Genomic DNA, 21198 nt, shown 5'->3' on the forward strand with positions numbered 1-21198 from the left:
TAACAAGTTATAAAACACAGGATTTAACAAGCTATCAAACACAGGATTTAACAAGTTATAAAACACAGGATTTAACAAGTTATAAAACACAGAATTTAACAAGTTATTAAGCACAGGATTTAACAAGTTATCAAACACAGGATTTAACAAGTTATAAAACACAGGATTTAACATATTATAAAGCACATGATTTAACAAGTTATCAAATACATAAGGTTTAACAAGTTATCAAATACACAAGATTTAACAAGTTATCAAACACACAAGATTTAACAAGTTATCAAACACAGGATTTGCTACTGTTTGTTTAGTTTTACGCAATACCGCACTTGAATTAATTAATATTGCTGAAATGTTTGTGAAATATACGCTTCAGTTTCGTTGTATTGTATGTTTACACAAACTATTGTAGTCTTTTCTTGTTAAAATAACCAGTTACGCGGAGTTTACGTATAAAACATAACTTTTAAAACTCGGTAACGATACTGACAGTCAGACAGGAAAGGAAAAAGGTAACATACAGTGAACGCGAAGATTAACCGTCACCATTTTCTTCCGTTCCTCTCGGATTGCTCGATTCCATGCAGTACACCGGTAGGAGGCGCCGTCATCTTCCATTCCCGGAGTAATGGTCAGAACACTGGCTGTAGGTTTGTCCCGTGAGTTACCATTTTGTATTTGTCCTTCTAGAAGGTTACCCTGGCGATACCACTGAATTACAGGGTCAGGAGATCCACCCTGACTGGAGCAGGTTAAAACAAATGGTTCCCCTTCTCGGGCACTTGGATTGTTGGGTGTGACAACCGGTGGACCTGGAGGAACTAGAATAAAGAAAAAAAAATGAAATTGTTATAAACATCATCAATCAATTTCACTTTTGTATACATTTGAAACTGTTTTGTTTACTATTTTTATTTTCAATTTCTGAATATCGTCGGGAAATAATGTGACAATGTTACAGCATCAAAACAAATTACTTATTGTTTTAGGTGCCACTTTACGTGCAAGAATAATTTAGTAATAGCATTTAGCTTTCACACTTACTTCACATTATACGTTTATTGCTGCAAGATCAGGTTCCCGCTTAAGAAAAATATACAAACCTGGAAGCATTTTATCTATAAATTAGTTTTATTTTCCATGGCACATAACGTTAAATACATAAGAACAAAGGCCAAGGTAAGGTGACTCTCAACCATTATTTGTCAAGGTTTCTGTAAACAGCAGCAACAGCTGTTTACCTAGCTGGAAAATGACCAGATGGTTAAAGTCCTCGTCATTTACTCCGAACGACAAATATTTACTTTGATTGTGAGTCTAAGCAGTAAAAGTCTAGTAACTTCCAGAATTACCGACCATATCTGCATTTTAAACCTTTTTGTTTTGATAAACTACTTATGTGCCAAATTTCTTTACTTTTGTTGACTACAGGATCCCTAATAAACACACAATTCACACACACACAAAGACAAAAATGCTATCAATATTGCAATTCGACTCACTAATTACTGCTAGGTGTCCCCTGTGTATATTACATGAAAAATGAATCAGTTAGCCCTTACGTTTTGGTTAGTGTTTTTACAATGGGTGTTTCAACAACCAGAAATGTAAAACTGGTTGTGAAAGTCCATAATTTGAGTGATAAAATAGTCTTCCTCGTCGAATACAAAACTATTAAAAGGAGTCCGTTTGGTAGACAAAATTGGTTTTATTTCACTGAGTGAGTCTAATAATGATGTTATATTATTGATAATACTGAGTATGTCAGATACTTAATGGTTCAAGTTAATTATGTTTGAGATATATGTTCGCAAGGTCGCCTTCAGTTTCTAACAAGGAACTGACTATCCTATTTAATGCTTTTGTTTACTAACAACTATTTACGAACTGCCAAATATCCACATATTGATATGTAAATAAGATCAGATTTTACGATTATCAGTTGCCTTTTTTTTGTATTAGTATCAAAATATTTTGTAATAAACACGACTTTGAATACGATCTGATTATAGAAGGTGATACAGTCATGCACCACCGTAGTATTGCCGAATGCTGCCCTTACAACTGGCCCCCCAGTGACACAGCGGTATGTCTGTGGACTTATAACGCTAGAAACCGGGTTTCGATACCTGTGGTGGGCAAAGCCCAGATAGCCTATTGTGTAGCTTTGTGCTTAACTTCAAACAAACGAAACCCTTACAACTGTGTAACATTAATAATAACAACTCAATGTCATGACGGGATCAATTCCTCATGTTTTTGAAGGATTAATGATATCGCAACTAATTACTGTAAGAAGTAAAACTACAAACAATAAACATGACTTCCAAAAATCAAAAGTAAGGACTAGACTTAGAACTATAATGTTTATGCAGTTTTAGTATTATATTGAAGAAACGTGTTATGTTAGTACTGTAAATATTGTCCAACAAAGATAGAATCCTAGACTCTTGTATGAATCTGGGAGATTAATAATGTTTATTAGATTCAGAAAAAGAACAACAACAAAAAACAGTATGAACATTTTAGGTTACTGTCCACAAGCCACTCACTACCTTAATTACTTCTTATTTGTTCCTAAACTGGTTCTTCTGTCCTTTATGACTTTGATATCATTAAAACAATGAATGTCATGTATGAAATGTGGCAAAAGAGTAAATAAAAACAGCACACACACACACAAAAAAAGGTGTAAATAAATTTGAATAATGATACAAAAATGTAACATGAGGCGGTTTAATGTACAGGTTTCTCATTCTTGAAAACACATGATTATAAAAAGCGGGAAAATGTCTGTTTTATAAAAGTAAAAAAAAAAGGTAAAACACTAAGAAGAAAATAAAACAATTTAGTGCTAAGAAGAAATTAAGACTATTTATGCTTTCAACCGGACTAAACGGACATATCAGAGATCTCAAGAATTAAACATAGTCATCCTTGATTTTCAAATGCTGAGAAAGAGGACAACCAGTTAGCAGTACCCGCCGCCTAAATGTCTATATATATATTCGAATACCGGAATTTACGGTTAATTTTATGACGCACCCACAATTGAAAGTTTGGAGCGTGTTCAGCAGTATATCATGAGGTTGAACCTGGAACCTTCCGACCCACAGCCCAGCATGTTAATTGCTAAGCTACTCCCAACTCGAAAGAGTAATAATACATTATGGATGTACGAGCAGAGACCCGCAAAATATTTGCAGTCAAATTAGTATCTTTATTTCAACAGTACTTCTTTAAATACAGGATTTCTAGAATAATATAAAATAATTCTAATCGCAGACATCGAAATCTATAAGTCCACTTGTCTTAGGCTTAACAATAGAGTTAAATGAACACTGTAACTCATGTACGTTGTTTACTTTAGTTTAGTTAGGGCTAAAATTTACCGTATTTAGTACAATCAATAAATAATCTTATGATTGTATTCTACTACCTAAATTTATATCCACTTTTTGTTTACATTCGTTGAAATTAAAGTGCATGCGCATTTAGATAATAAGAAAAGCGCGCATTTTCAGGACAGACAAACACTGAGTATTATTACAATGGATTTTTAAAATTACTTACTGAGTACAGTGACGAGAAACGTTTGGACAAAAATATCATCTCCACTGCCTCCTTCTTTCAGCTTGCAGTCGAACTGTCCATTATCTGCTTCATAGTCAGCACGTGCAATGACCAGGTCATACCTTCCTTCGTGAGGTGCGAATTCAACGCCATAGTGAGCATCGAATGAAACTTCTTTAATTGCAGTCACGTCTTTACCGTTTCGGTTACTTCGGTTCCAGTAATACTGAATGTTGCGCGTAGCAAATGATGGATTAAACCTACACGGTAGCCGGACGTTATCCCCTTCCATTACATCTTTAGTTTCGTTCGGAAGCACCTGTGTGACGACTAGACCTAAAAAAAAAAAAAAAAAAAGTAAGGTACGAAAATAATCGTCTTTTACGGAAACGAAACATCAAAAAAAAAAAATTAGTTCGAAGAGAAATGTGCAACATGTTAATTTTTTTTTGGTGATAAATCAATCACTATAGCATCAAATAATGTAGCTTGAAAAATAATGAAATGCAACACGTTAACAGTGAAAATTTTGAGTTTGGAAAATTTAGAGAGAGATTTTTATAATTTAATTAGATGAAAATTGATGATATGCATACTCGTAAAATATTTGTTTTTAAGCAACCTCATCACTAAACAATGCACAGTTACAATTTTTGAACTAATCGTTTAAAATACGTTTCTAAGCAACTTCATCACTAAACAATGCAGTTATCATCTGAACTGATCGTCTAAAATATGTTTCTAAGCAACCTCATCACTAAACAATGCACAGTTATCATCTGAACTGATTATCTAAAATATGTTTCTAAGCAACCTCATCACTAAACAATGCGCAGTTATCATCTGAGCTAATCGTCGAAAATATGTTTCTAAGCAACCTCATCACTAAACAATGTACAGTTACAATTTTGAACTAATCGTCTAAAATACGTTTCTAAGTAACTTCATCACTAAACAATGCAGTTATCATCTGAACTGATCGTCTAAAATATGTTTCTAAGCAACCTCATCACTAAACAATGCACAGTTATCATCTGAACTGATTGTCTAAAATATGTTTCTAAGCAACCTCATCACTAAACAATGCACAGTTATCATCTGAGCTAATCGTCTAAAATATGTTTCTAAGCAACCTCATCACTAAACAATGCACAGTTACTATTTGAACTAATAGTTTATTATTAGCAAGTGTCTAAATGTCTACTTTGCCGAAGCTGATGCAGGAAACACGTGTTTAACAGTAATCTTTTATTTTCCCATGATAAAAAATAACCTTGTTCTTGGTTATTTCTAGAAACGTATAGGTATAAAGTTTACGATTTTTTTTATTAAATACACAGCGTATTTCAATAAATAATATTCGGTATATTTTTTTGTCAAATATCGTCACATTTATATTTAAAACAACTGTCACGTTATACTTGAAAACTCTGACCGAATGATATTGGGTTCACAACGCTTAGGTTAACCAACCTTTAGCGGTGTATGTAAGAGACAGACATAACTTTTGGATATCAGTTAAACACTTGGATATTGAATCACTCGTGCGTTTTTACAGTTGTTGGTTCTTGTTAGACTTTGATATGAAGTGCTAGCCCAGATGGGTTTCTTTCTTGTTACCAACCGTTCGTACATGGTTTAGCAGACACAGTAACAATATATATATATATATATATATATATAGATATATATATAAACAGCTTCTTGCATAAGCAAACGGTGGTGAAACGGAAATGCACATGCAAACTCACTTATTTTTATGCTTTGTTTATGTAAGGTTTTATATATGGTTAGCGAAACGGTAGTGAAACGGAAATGCACATGCAAACTCACTTATTTTTATGCTTTGTTTTTGTAAGGTTTTATATGTGATTAGCGAAATTGAATTTTACATTTTTGGATCGTATTCGTGTCAAAATTTCAAGTAACAGTTAAGCATATTATAAAAATTGATTTATTTGTTTCAAATAATGATGTTCTTCAGTACAATTACTATAAGTTGAATTATTGTGCGTGTTTTGTGCCACAACGAAAGTTTGAATACTAACTCCACAAAATCAGACATTCGAGTTAATATAAGCGTACCCTTAGTAGTGTGTGTGTGTGTGTGTGTTTTCTTATAACAAAGCCACATCGGGCTATGTGCTGTGTCCACCGAGGGAAATCGAACCCCTTATTTTAGCGTTGTAAATCCGTAGACTCCCGCTGTCCCAGCGAGGAAACAATTATCTTGTGTATTGCGTGTGATCGCATTTACTAAATCAGAAGGCGATGACTGATTTCAATACTTGAATTAAAACAGGTTGTTAAGTTAGTTAGTTCTACCAAGTTATACAGAACAACTGCATGAAAAGGTTGGGGGGGGGTTAAAATGATGGGTAGGTGCTACACGGAAGGATAATAATAATAATACCGGTTTTTCAGAAGCAAAAATATGATCACTTATCAAACAGGAAGTATTCATGTATGAACTATATATATATTCTTTCTTGAACTGGTTTCACGTATGAACTTTTGTATTCTTTCTTGAACTGGTTTCACGTATAAATTATATCGTTCCTTAAACGTTTAGTTGTCATAGGTGTGATTCCAACGTATCTAATATATACATCAAAGCGTAGCCTACTAGGCAGGAATAAAACTACCTTATACAACACTGCTACAGTTCACCAGCCGATAACGGACGCTTTCACGCACCACTGTTCTGAACTTTAAAAATGACTTTTTTTTTGTTTACTGATTGAGCAAGTTTTTCATCCAAATACTATTCATGTAAATTCCATTATACAATACAGTTTCTAACCAAACAGTGAATTATAATTAACATGTCCTCATTGAATACATACCACCATAAAAACAACGATAAAAAAGCTAAACGTACATACATCTGTACCAAGAGAGAATAAAGTGTGATAATCTTTAGATAAAACCAGATGTTGTTTTGATATAACAATAAGCGTATGATTGTTAATTAAAATCAATTTTACCGTCACCCGTTAGTTATAAGAACTGTGTAATTACGAAATTACGGCTATCTATGGTAAATATTTGTGTTTTATTTTCTAATTTCCTTGTGCTTTATAACACTGAGGATCCTCAGTAAGACTTACTGAAACAGAAATGGTAATAACGATCTTCAAAATGTTTCGTTCACGTTACCCACTAGAGGGTTTGTAAAGACATCTCAACAGGGTACCAAAGGGAGAAAACGAGTGTCAGTTGATGACTATGTCCCAGTGGGGTGTAACACCACACTGGATGTTTTGGGCAAGTCCAATTCACATCGCCCTAGTGGTTTATTATCAACCGAAAACCTTTTTTCGAGATGTTGCAAAAAAAAAAAAACCAACATGAATCGTGTAATAGAGAGAGCATGGCTTTCAACAGTGTAAGAAAATCGTCTGAGAATAGCAAACGAAAATAAGATAATAAAACAAATTGTTGTTTTTTAATTTCGACAAAAAGTAAAACAATTGCTGCAAAGCGAATACGATTTTATTGTCGAAAACAGCATATCAGTTTCTGAAAATATCAACCCTGACTGCAATGGCTAAGAGAGGAAAGTCTCTCCTTTACACATCGCTAAACCCGACCGCCCAAATATTTCCGACATTCCATCTAGTTCTAATCCAATCAGGTACAAGATAATCTCATGTTTGTTTTTTTCTATCAGAAACAAGAAAAAATACGAAACTCTTCTCTACATGATGCACGCCAGGTGTTGAATAGAAACTTTTTATGTACATGATTTTCTTTCATCAACGGGCAATGTTCATTCTTTCGTGATTATAGAATACAATAACAAAAAAAAAGGTTAAAACTAATCGAAATATATATATATATATATATATAACCAAAAATAACTGCGCTGTGCCCACTGTAGGGATCGAACTCCGAATTTTAGAATTATATAAACCCACAAGCCGGTCCACCAGGGAGTGCAACTTTTGAAATTGTTAGTATTTGAAAAATATGATGAGTGTCTAAAATTATGGACATTTCTGATAATTTAACTTTTAAGGAGATATGCTGTTCGTAACAAATTTTATATACTTCTTCACACTGTACATTTTACATAGTAAGTGATAACAAATAAAATCGTTATCCGATTGCTTTTTCCTTAGCGGTATGCTCAAGTCTTCCTATGCCTGACAGTCAAAATGGTGGAAGATAAGTTTTATCCGAATATCTTCCATATGCAGATTTAGGTTAATAATGCTTTGAGGAAAGTAACAAATTTAACGGACAGGGGGAACTGCGTTACAATTGTTACAGCGTCGGTGAAATCATCTTGAAATACTTTGTTAGAGCGTCAAACAAGTCGGTGTTTTTGAAACACCAAAAAACCTAAGTGCATTTATTGCACAAAACGCCCGTTGTTTACTTTATTTGGTATTTGACCAATTAACCGTCTCGAACTCTCGAAGTGGTCACCGAAATGTGGGCAGCTAGGCCTTGAAACATCAAAGAGGACTTATGGTGGTACCAGCAGAACAAAGCAGTTCGGCCTTGAAACAAAAGGTGTATGAGACAGAGGCGGCATTCATTATTTTAAAAGCGCATTTGAAATAACCAGAAGGAACTTTGTTTCTGTTACTAAGGGAGGAGGTTTAACTATAAGACATTGCCCGCGGTAACAAGTGCAAGACAGACATTGGTAAGAAGCTACTTCTAACACGTCTTGGAATACCGTCAGAATCTTAACTAAGAACAAGACCAGGCACTTTGTTTGCCTGAAGCAATGCAATCAGGAAAATTTACTTTTCATATCTTCCATTTCAATGTAGTTATAACTTCACAATAGTTGGTCGCAACCTAAACCCAATAACAACGCTGTAATGAAATTTACTGTCCTATTATGCACGTAGTCGAACTGCCAGTTATTACAACTAACGATCCTGTCTGTTCAACCAGATATCAGAATGATAAGTTTGACATTAGTTTTTGCGATCCAGAAACAGTAGATTTGTCGAGATTATTACCGATATATCTATTGACATCCTAGTCGTAACCTCAATTAGCATATATGTCAAACTTCAGTTTTACTTAGGAAATGACGCAACTGTATGTTTTAAGTTTGGAACTTGAGAAATTGTGAGGAGTAGTTCTTTCTTTAGTTTAAACTCCGAAATATTGAAAGAGATTAGGCATATATTATACAAAGTCACGCCCACATTATACAAACACTTTCAACCAAAGATACTCGTATGTTTATACGTTTGAGACAAGTTTCAATAATTTTTGAATTCAGAAGAAACTATTAACTGCAACGTCACGTCACTGTGTGATAACCTGCTTTAAGACAACACACACACACACACCCTAAGATACTGGCGAATATTGTAATTGTAATCTACAAACAAAACAATTAATAAAAAATGAAGGGAAACGTGCTAATAAGGACGACAAAATAAATAGCAGGTGACTTGAACGGTAAGCATTCGTTTTTGTTTCGCTTAAACATAGAACAGTCCTGTTGGTAACAAGTTATGTGTGTGTGTGCTTTCTTATAGCAAAGCCACATTGGGTTATCTGCTGTGTCCACCTAGGGGAATCGAACTCCTGATTTTAGCGTTGAAAGTCCGAGGACTTACCGCTGTTCCAGCGGGGGGCTAGTAACAAATTAAAGCAAATGATAGAGATAACCGATAGAAATGGACAGACTTGTGTAAAAGTTCACTCATTTGTAACTTTAGACGCGAAACATGTGTTAAATTTATATATGTTTATTTATTTAAATTTTTCGCTAAAACCTATCTATCTAAGCATAGTTATCCATGATTTTGGAGTAATGAACTACAGGGAAAGCAGCTCGTCAATAAACCTGGAATTCACAGTCAGGGCATGTTAATTACTGAGTCACGTCCGGCTCGTATCTGTATGTGTTCAAATAGCTAAGTAACTGTACATAAAATACTTAAATAAAATAAGTAAATTTAAGCTGCTCTTTTGTTATTCACAGGAAAATGTTTGGATGAAAACTTAAGGAAATTAAAAACATGTCTTAGCCAAAAAGAGTAAGGCAACTTATGGAAAATGTTATACTTCTAAAATTTCCTGGAGTCACAGCTAATTTAACATGTTTAAACACGGTTGGATGACAGCAAAGATAGCTAGCTGCCTTTGTTTTACTGCTTGTCTATAAGCATTCTTGGCAAAATAATCTGTGCTTTTTCTAAAAGAGGTAACATTTCTGTTCAGCTAATTTGAATAATTTCTTCACTTATTTCATATCTAGCTTCCTCCTTCCTGATAACATAGAAAAAAACAGTGACGTGATAAGTGCGCCGTTTCGAGTCAAAGACTGAAACAATTATTTTATACAGGAAAAAAAAATGCACCCGTGCTTAACATTAAATAATCCGATTGTTGCTTATTCAGCATCCTTTTGTTTGTTTTCGAATTTCGGTCTGCGTTAAACAAAAGCTATCTGGACATAGCGGTCCTTAATTTTGAACTGATAGGCAAGGAAGAAAGCAGATAGTCAGCGGCCCCCACCGCCCAAGTAGAATTTGACTGGCAAGTTCGCGGCCCCAAAGTGCAGTATTCTTTTTTTTTTGCGACAGCGGATCACGAACTATGACGTAATTATCGTCATAAGTGAAGGTAGTTTTAGTAACACTAATTCAAATACCAAAGAAAATGTACTTATAACCGTGATGATCTAAGGCCACAACTAGAAGAAAACAACACCACGGACAAGAATTAATAACAGTTTACAATCAGAGTAAGCTATGCACTTAGAACAAAACCAAAAATCAACAGATTCTCAAAACTCAAATGATATGAAGCGCTAATATTTATTTAAGGTTAATTAATTAAAAATCCATGTAAATAATTTTAGTGGTGCAATATGTAAAGCATAGTGAAGACTTTGTTCTAGTTCTATGTAACGTACAATATTTGAAGTATGATGAATACTTTGTTCTAGTTCTATGTAACGTACAATATTTGAAGTATGATGAATACTTTGTTTTAGTTCTATGTAACGCACAGTATTTGAAGTATGATTGCACACAAAATATCCATTTGTTTGTCTTTTATAAGTACATATTGCGTAGATTTTCTTAATACATCAAATTTTTCCATGCTTATGTGTATGCTACCTAGGTAACGGTTAAAACAAGTATATTCGCAGCCCCAATTCTAATGATCCATTGTGATTCGAGGTGCTTGTCCTTGAAGTTAAGCATTTAGCCTTAGAGAAGAAAATAGTCTGTATGCGCGAAATACCAGTAGCAACACGAAGCTGCTTAACATAGCCGTGAGGCAATATAATTACAGAGCGTAGACAATACGGGGGGGGGGACTATTCCTTTTTTGTTGGAGGTTGATCGAGTCACGCTGGGTATTATGCGTTAACTCAGAACCAATGCGTTTAAATGCAGAAGCTTAAACTAAAATTAGGGGAGGGAGACAGCTAAAATTGCAAGATTTATTCTTTTTTAATGTCAGTGTGTTAGATTATGGCTGACGGAGTGAACTTTGAAATCACTTTCGTGGTTTAACCTACTTGTGAGCATAGCGCACTAGAGCTCCTGACAAAGAACTTCATAGCAAAGTACTATTCAACAGTTTCCTGTGTTTTATGCGTATTTTACTAGATACGAATAAAGAAATCCATCAGGGGCGCATCTCTTGAAAAGATCAAGCCCTTAAAATGTAAAAGTTTATCGATCATTCCTCACTAAAATTAATTGCTCACCAGTCTAAGCCTCGAGTCTTTTTTTTTTCTTCTCTCTCTCTCTTGTTTTATCATTATAACCAGCAACGCCCCTGCTTCGGAGAAATCTCATTTCCAGACAGTTAAAACAAAGTCGTGACGCAGAAGTCCAAACGGCTGATTTTAACTTGCTGATAAAATCTTAAGTGCTGACTTAAAAGCATGTTAATTCTGTTTGCTTTGCACATCTGGTGAATAGGGATCAAATCCTAACTTCAATCTGTGAGAGATTTAACAAAGCTCACAGAATTTCTCATCCTTAATAAAAAACTAGTCTTATAATATAAATTGTTTTATGATTTATTGAAATCATTTTAAAATCGTTGTGAATTATTTTTGAGTTTATTCTCAAAAACGAATCAATAAACCAAATCTTTTATAGTTTCGTTTTTTTTGTTTTTTTTTTGACCCTAAGAACTCCATATCTTTACTCGCTGGTGTTCTAAAATCCGTATTTTCGTCACTAGGACAGTCAGCCTTGAAAATATTCAATTTTTGGTCATGAAACGTTTTCCAAAAGTTTGGTTCTTAAAACCCCATATGAGCTCAAACAGAGAAAACACTATATTTGTTCAGTATAAACGAACTAAACCCGGAGATTATTTTTTATTTACGCGCTAAGTTACACAAAGAACTATCTGCGTAATTTTGAAGTGAAGATAAGAGAGGAAACAATCAACACTACTCACCGCCATCTTTTGGGCTACTCTTTTACCAACGAATAGTGAGATTGACCAGTGACATTATAACGCCCCCATGTCTGAAAGGGCGATCATATTAGGTGTGACGGAGATTCGAACCCGCGACCCGCAATAATACTGATAAGAAATAAGTTGCTGCTACAAAAACAGCAATAGAACAAAAATAATTTAGTGAAGTTTTGAAGTTTCCACGAAATCTCATTCTTTACATTTGTAGCGATTTGATTGGCTACGCACGTGTGTTAATTATCGAATATCTGTAGTTTGCACCCTCCAATAGGAAATGAGAGCTAGAGCAAAATATACTATTTATCACTACAGTTTACACGACATTTTAATGTTAAGATTGGTAAAATGACTTGAAGTTTTATAGGTCTGAAATGAGACAAGTCTGAGATGGCTTGCAACAATCAGGTACAAAGGTAGTGGTGTGTGGGCTCTAAACCCCTGAAACACCAGATGGTCAATTAAGCCGGGAGCTATGGGTACCGAGGGTAATGAGTGCTATCTATCTTTCAGCTAAATTGCGCCAATCCATCAGCAATGCATTAGGCTACATTTGATACTTGTTAAATTATACCAAGTTACTTATTTCAAAGTGCAGGGGGCGTTTTTCATTAAAATTCTTACTTTAGCTGCGTTTTTATGACCATTTTGCGGGATAAAAGTGTTTTAGTTTAATTACAGGCAGTTGCTTAGAAATAATACAAAATGATTGTTAATAGTTAAAATTCATTAATAGGTAGGTAGTCAAATAGCAACAACACTAAATTTCTTTTGTTAGGCCTAATTGGTTAGTTTCAGTTATACACCCTTTAAAGCTCACTTTTAACCGGATATGTAAATCTAAGAGGAATGACCATCAACTTGTTTTATAAAGATGAAAATAATTTTGCATCTATTAAACTAACGATCATATTAAGTACGATTTTACAAGATTTTAAACAAAAATCGAATCCCCATCTGCCCAAACATGCTCGCCCTTTCAGCCGTGGAAGCGTTATAATGTTACGGTCAATCTCACAATTTGTTGGTAAAAGAGTAACCCAAGAGTTGGAGGTGGGTTGTGATGAGCAGCTACCTTCCCTCTTGTCTTACACTGTTAACTTAGGGACGGCTAGCGCAGATAGCCCTCGTGTAGCTTTGCGCGAAGTTCAAAACAAATAAAGCTATTCATAGTTTCAGATTTATCCAGAATTCTTCAAAATTTCAAAGATTTAAATGCATCAGTAAATGAAAATTGAGAAACGTGTAAATCTGAGAAAAATTTTTTTGTAGTTTTTCTTCTTGTAACTTTCTGAAGCTCCTATTTTCCAAATACAGTCTCGTGAACAGGTCAAGTGAAATTTAAAATCATGAGATAGCAACTTTAACAGAAACATTCCTAGTGATCATGTAAATACACGGACAGCATTTTTGGCGTCCTTTATCAGTTCGTTTTACGAATCTGGATACAAAGGCTTAACTTACACATGGATGTATCGTTCTGCTAGTTCACGGGCATTCGTTATGTAAATGCCATTCGAGTTTAAAAGCAACAGCAAACTATTTCACATACATTTTTGTAAAGATCTTCTTTGTGAATGTAAAAACATAAACTGTAACCACGCGAATTGAACAACGGAAAATAATTAAAACAATTTAAAAAATAACAAGCTCAGTTCGTACACGTGACTATTCTACATTTTACTACGAATAGATAACATCGTATTGAAATCACAAGCAAAATCACCCAAAACATAGTATTATATATATATATAGATATATATAGATATTTATTTCCATGTGTTGATGAGGAACTTCTGACAAATAAGGTTCGATAGTACATTATGTTTAGTAGAATAACACAAAACACTGAATAAATAATAATAAAGTATAATAAATTATTCTGAAAATAACATTATGCCCAATTACAGTGGAAAAATTCTTTGTGAAATGTAGGGTGTCTAAGTTAATTTCTCTGAACTTTTTCGTTCCAACTTCATGTTTAACTTCTTCAACCTGTTGAAAAACAATGAACTTGTAACGTTTCTTGGGGCTACGAGTCCCATTATTTTGTAAATGTGCCAGTAGCTATTCCTGAGTAACCTTCTCTATTTAACACCTGTTGTTTCAGGCTCGCACTCCAAAACCTGTTGTGATGGACACCCTGTCGAGAACAGCTGTGTGATGGTGTCGTCAACTGCAAACGTTGCAGAGAGAAACTGGTGAAAATCAATTTGTCATTAACTGTTCATATGAACAAACCTATTCAAAAATAATGTCACTGTTTACTGGTCAGTACTGGTAACCACAAGTGTTGGGTCAGATGCCAACCGAGTGGAGCAAAGCTTTTTTTTTTGCTAACCTTTCCTCGTTGTCGATTCAACTTCAAACACCATCCGCCTATTCCTTACATTGTATGCGCAGTTTGTTGAGCAAGCAGTCACGTGTGAGTAGCTCACTTTTAGAATTTTTTTCGAGTGGTTGTTGGATATAAAAAGAAATCTAACAGCCACATCTAAATTAAAGCAAAAACACTTTACACCCATACAGACCATGATATAGCGTAGCAGCTTCTTAAGGACATTTGCAGCATTGGAAATGATGCTTTGGAGAAACCTGATTTAAAAAACAAATTTTGCGTACTGCTTTTACACTTTTTTGCGCAAGGCTAAGCAAGAGCTACCCGTGAATAGGAGTCCCTAATTTTAAACTGTTAGACAATATAGAAGGCAGCTAATTAATATCACCCACCGCTAACTTTTGGAATAGTTTGTCTGACCGAATAGTGGGATTTGACCGTAATTTGTTATAGCGCACCCACGGTCCCAAAGTGCGTAGCGTATATTCGCGACAACGGAACGTGAACCATAATAAATTCGAAATAATTGTTATTTCTTCAGAATAAAAATGAGTTGTTTGTTGAATTTCGCGTAAAGCTACCCGAAGGCTATCTGTGCTAACCTTCCCTAACTTAGAAGTGATAGACTAGATGGAAGGCAGCTAATAAACACCACTCACCGCCAACTTTTGGGCTACTCTTTACCAACGAACAATGCGATTGATCGAAACATTATAACGCCCCCATGGCTGAAAGGGCGAGCATGTTAGGTGACGGGGTTCGGGTCAGAGGCTATTTGTTCTCTAAAAATGTACGTCGTATTTTATGTTTAATAATGAACCCTACAATATGATGTATATTTCAGCGTCATTGGATAAGAGTTTAATAAAAGTTTCTTGAACATCTAATAAAACAGACTATGTATGACCTTACTACCATTTTCACTATGGGCAAAAACTTTTGCATTCCAAAAAGTAAATAGACAATAAATAATTAAATATATGAAATAATACTCATATTCTCCAGTGTACGTTACAACGTTTCTTCGTTTGTAATTAAGTACAAAGCTACACGATGGGATATCTGTGCACTTCTCGCCACGGGTATCGAAACCCGGATTCTAGCGTTGTAAGTTTGCAGACATACCGCTGTGCCACTGGGGAGCAAGAGTGATGAAGACAAGACGTCTTCTATGATTTCAATGTTTTCTTTACAGAAACATAAAACTTTCCTCTATCGGAGATTCATGATGATAAGCAAATACTAAACACTTTCTTCTTCAATAAATGGTTGATTTGTAGTTTAGCCTCCCGTGATCATCTGTACCTGGATGTATACGTAGAGTTCTGGTAGAGTAATTAGACTGTATCGTGATGTATACGTAGAGTTCTGGTAGAATAATTATAGACTGTATCGTGATGTATATGTAGAGTTCAGGTAGAGTAATTAGACTGTATCGTGATGTATATGTAGAGTTCTGGTAGAATAATTAGACTGTATCGTGATGTATACGTAGAGTTCTGGTAGAGTAATTAGACTGTATCGTGATGTATACGTACAGTTCTGGTAGAGTAATTAGACTGTATCGTGATGTATATGTAGAGTTCTGGTAGAATAATTAGACTGTATCGTGATGTATATGTAGAGTTCTGGTAGAATAATTATAGACTGTATCGTGATGTATACGTAGAGTTCAGATAGAGTAATTAGACTGTATCGTGATGTATATGTAGAGTTCTGGTAGAATAATTAGACTGTATCGTGATGTATATGTAGAGTTCAGGTAGAATAATTAGACTGTATCGTGATGTATATGTAGAGTTCTGGCAGAGTAATTAGACTGTATCGTGATGTATACGTAGAGTTCTGGTAGAGTAATTAGACTGTATCGTGACGTATATGTAGAGTTCAGGTATAAATTATCTGAAGAATATTTCAAGGAAACAAAACTATTTAGATAAATATGCACTCCCACAACCATAATATTCATCTGGCAAAAGTCCGATTAAGCACAAAGTATAAGAGAAAAGACCAGACAGTGATGACAGGCTGTTTTCTCACAATGTCAGTCATCCATCATCCAGAAGGTTTTTTTTTTTTCATCAGAACTTGGTCCATGTAGAAGACGATAAACCAACTGAATTTTAATTGAAAATTCAAGCAATACTCGTCTCATAGATAAGGTTCTGCCAGTGTAGGCGAGTGTTCTGTCAGTAAGTACTTATATCAAGCACAATAGTGGGGAGGAGGGTAGCATTTCAAGAACAGAATAATAAGGATTTTTTTTATCTTCTCACTACATGTGTAGTTTCACGAAAACTACTTACTACTAAAGCGATTCGAAGCATAGATCAGGCATAAAAATATTATCCCTCGGTAGGAAAGCTAGAAGTTTGTTTAGGGGGTTACAACACTAAAATCCAGGGTTCGATTCCTCGCGGTGGGCAGTGTGTAGATAGTTCACCGTGAAAACAACAATAATGTACATATTCGATAAAACATATCTAGTTGTCGTGTTCTATAGATTTGGTTGGAAAGGTTTATATATATAGGTGTGTGAACAATAAGGGTTTCCGTTACTTATATATATATATAGGTGTGTGAACAATAAGGGTTTCCGTTACTTGTATATATATGTGTGTGAACAATAAGGGTTTCCGTTACTTATATATACGTGTGTGAACAATAAGGGTTTCCGTTACTTGTATATATATGTGTGTGAACAATAAGGGTTTCCGTTACTTGTATATACGTGTGTGAACAATAAGGGTTTCCGTTACTTGTATAAACGTGTGTGAACAATAAGGGTTTCCGTTTCTTGTATATATGTGTATGAGCAATAAGGGTTTCCGTTACTTATATATACGTGTAAAAACATTTTTGTACAACTGAAGTAATGCTATTATAAAGTTTGCCTGTGTCTAATAACATTTAACAGTTTGCCCCTGAGGAAAAAAAAAGGTCCACGTTTTCGAAAACGCTCGGATTATATGGTTTTTAACGTTTTAACATTTAACGAAATAGTATATAATTATATTGGAGGTCATACTTCAGCTACTATCCTCTCAAAAACAGACGTTAATTATTCAATAAGGTCGGGGGTGCGTGTATTTCTTGCATTGTAGGAAAAATGATTGATTTCGATTTATGAATAAATGTTACATACATAAGTATTTAGTTCTTATTTAATTCTTTGTCACTAATGTGCTAAACATTTTCTAATTGGTCATCAATGTAGTAAGAGGGGTTCTTTTTTATCAGCTTCGAAACATACGCACAACATGCTGTGTCTGTAAGTGAATCTTGAAATCAGCTCATTAAAATTGGTTACTATGTACCCCCAAAACACTCTCCACCATACTTCTCAACGTTCAGAACATTTACTATCTACACAGCTGTGAAAAAAAAAAAAAAGGTTAGAAAATTTTATCAGATGGCGTCTTTCTTTACGGAGAGACAGTTTAACAAAGCAACCTGGGGTAAGTCAATAAGACGATAAGATAAATGGTGATTGGTAGAGAAAGACATATACTTCTCACGTGGTGTGGAGCTCAACAGGAACCACATCAACTGTACCATCCGAGGCCTAACCAGCATACAGGCACCCCACTGCTTTCACACATAGCTTGTGGTTTCCGAAGCCCTATTCCAATACGGGCCTTATCTTTGAAGGCGATCAAAAATCCCTACCAGGCTGCTAAAGAATTAACCCACGAAAAACCATACGCTGAGGACTTAAGCGCGTGACTCGTTTTTCTGTGGCAGCTTCTTAGTTCTGTATTCAAGCCATCAAGATTTACTACACTCATACCTAGAGGGATTTACTTCGTAAACGAAAATAGTTAATGATTTTGAAAGATAGACTGGATTAAGAACCCTTCATTCTCCTTAGATCCTGCTATATGTATGGGGTAGAGGTGAGTTATTTCGAAACTGTGGTGTACAAGAAGATACTTATTGAAGTAAATCATGCGCTCCACTTCTTAAGAGGTTTAACATATATCGAACTCCAAAACCGTAAGCTTCATGAATTACACACGAAATATACTCATTCTTTAAGGATTAGATTAAATACGATAAATAATACTTTAATCTGACACCAACAGCTAGGTTCCTATAATCCGGTGTTACTTTACCAATTAGGGACATTCAAATGTAAATTATTAGATAACAAGGAGAACAAATAAGACTAATGCGTTTTCTTTGGTCAGTCAGCTTCCACTTTTTTTCATATCAAACTGGAGTTCAAAGCAACTTAAACTTAACTTATGATCATCTGGAACATGATACCCAATTGATAAAGAGAGCGTATGGAATGTTAGTTTTCCCAAAATAATAATAACTCACAGTGAAAAAGAAATAAATAAATTTATCCATTTTCAAAATGTATGATACACTTTAGACTTAAATCTGTTTCTTCTCTCACGATTTTTTTCAAATATTATCTTTAAGATTTCTTACATCTGCCGGTTACCAGGATGAAAACCTAGCTACCTTGGTTTACTGTTTACGAAAATCTCTATGCACTGAAACGTAAACCGACTCACCTTTAGAAACTAAAAGATGAGGTGTGGTCATTTCAAAGGGGCCCGGTTCGGCTCCTCTATATTATAGTAGAGTTTTGGTTGCATAAACTTTGGCAGAAGAAGCACCCTGTCCTCCAAGACACATTGAAAAATAAGCAGGTGCAGTATGTTTCCGAAAGGTACATAATGCATGAAAGCAGCCAGCCTTTAAGGCCTACTTCAATAGTTCACAAAATACCCTCGACATTGTGGAGCTTTAAAAAAACTGTTTTTTTAAGAAATATAATACCCTCTTACTCAAAGCTATCCAAACCCCGTTGTAAAGCGTAGAATGTTGTTTTAACAGTCGAACAAAGAATTGTTATGCTGTAAACAAAGAACGTCTGTCCCGAAAAATAATCATTTTCATGTTTACATAGTTTATCTTGTCTTTTCGTTCGTTGCTGTAAATATGCAATGCTTAGAATCTCTCTTGTGTCATTCGATTGTCTGAGTTAATCCACTAACAATGTTACATATCATCAATTTAGCATCCCCCCTCCCCACCTGTAGTTATCGAGGGTTATCTGCGTTGGTTGTCATAGTTGTGAAATGGTGAATTAGACTCACTAGAGGGAAGTAGTAACGTCAATCAAATAAAAAAATAATTTAAGTTAACCGTATTTGAAAATTAACATATATATATATATATGATATTCTAAAATATGATTTTTACATATAAGTAACCAAAATACTCTTATAACAGATAATAAAAACTCGAGAACCGTGGGTGACTATTAATATTTGGGTCATCTATTTGATTTTACCTTGTGTGATCGGCTGCAAAAAATTTAATACATTTCAATCCTCAAAAATATAGAAAACATTGAAGGAGTTCTCAAATGTAACTCAACTTTGTAAATCATCAAAAAAGTAAAACACCGAGAATAAGTCTGCTATAGCGTTAAGTACTTGTTACCATTATACATATAAACTATAAACTATTTTAATCGGTCCAATTTTACGCCAAGGAAGCTTGAAAACATTGCCACAGGCTATCAGAGAGAAGAGAGACACACACACACAAGTGTATTTCACTTTTGAAGTTTACTGGCCCAGAGCTTGAAAAAGAAGTAGAAGCAGTTTATTCAGCGTGTTGCTACCATTCAAGCGAGGATGTGGCCCGTGTACCGCTTTCAGCCAGACCTCACGTTGGACTTGAGTAGATAGAACAAACAGCTCCTTGCCTGTACCTCACCGAGAATAATCGAGCTACTAACACGGGTAGCTTCACTGGTGCGTGACATTGTTTTCTTTTTTCTTCAAGTCATTTTCCATCTGAATTTTCAAGCACTGAACATTGTAATTCGTCCAGAGAGGCCATCAAGAAAAGTTAATGACACTGTTTTTAGCGCACTTATATGACTACGCCATCGGCTATGCGCAATACCAACGCCCCCAAAAACGATCACAAAGATTTTAAGCAGACAAAGTACATCAAAAATATGTGGGCTTACCGGTGCTTAGTGTCTGCTGGTAGATGTCGCCCTTAGTAACCCTAAATGTTCATCCCTCACGATCTTTAAAGTAACAATAGCCCCTTACTCCCCCCTTCTAACGTATTATCCATTTAACGGGAATTTATACTCCAAGTTTAACGCCCACGCCAGTACCACAATGCTGAGAGTGGAGGGGGGGTTCGGTCACGAGAAAAGTTAACGTTTACTGACGTCAATTCACGAATTCTCAGAAATCAGAAAAAAAAATGCAAGTTTTATTATAACTTGAGATAATATGTATTTACATTGGAAATAAAGAAGGGGTCTTTTGTTTAAAATTCACTATTTTTGTTATTATTAGTGTTGAAGCTTGGAATGTGTAAACTAGTAATGATAACGAGGAGACTATAGTTAAAGATGTACCATTTTTGGGATTATTGTACAGGTTTTGAGTTGGATGGTAGCTTTAGCTTCATAGTTTCGGTACCCGCGGTGGGCACAAAACAGATAGCCCATTATGCAGCTTTGCTTTTAATATCAAACAATTGGATAATATATTAAGGTGGCGATAAATAATTCCCTATGCGTAAGTTTGCTGGAAAGGTGGTGTAAGAATAGATCCTAAGATGTAAATGTAGGCTACCCGATGTTTGGAAATACAGTCGAAGCAATGACGTTCATACTGATTGCCGTCAGGTGGAAGCTGCGGACTACAATTATCTGGGTTCTTCTGAGCAGACTTTACCACGACCGAGAAAATTGCGTGCCACTTCAATGAACAAAGACCGGATCCTTGGCTAACCCAGCGACATCTTACACTGCACTACTGCCACCAGGAGGGACGCTTCACACCTCACTGACCTTCTCTAACCCT

The 21198-nt window shown here is 35.1% G+C and overlaps 1 protein-coding gene across 1 annotated transcript in view; it reads right to left on the minus strand.

Annotated features, from left to right (window-relative positions):
- The window catches only part of LOC106476256 (neural cell adhesion molecule 1-like), a 59392-nt gene that overhangs the window by 18491 nt on the left and 19703 nt on the right, over positions 1-21198 (minus strand). Inside the window, exons 2-3 of the mRNA XM_022381236.1 lie at positions 3574-3909; positions 522-821 (exon numbers count right to left, since the gene is read on the minus strand). Of these exons, the coding sequence (XP_022236944.1) occupies positions 522-821; positions 3574-3909 (636 nt within the window). The remainder of the gene's footprint in view (positions 1-521; positions 822-3573; positions 3910-21198) is intronic.

The sequence above is a fragment of the Limulus polyphemus genome, unplaced genomic scaffold (genome assembly GCF_000517525.1).
Source record: "Limulus polyphemus unplaced genomic scaffold, Limulus_polyphemus-2.1.2 Scaffold154, whole genome shotgun sequence".
NCBI lineage: Eukaryota > Metazoa > Arthropoda > Merostomata > Xiphosura > Limulidae > Limulus > Limulus polyphemus.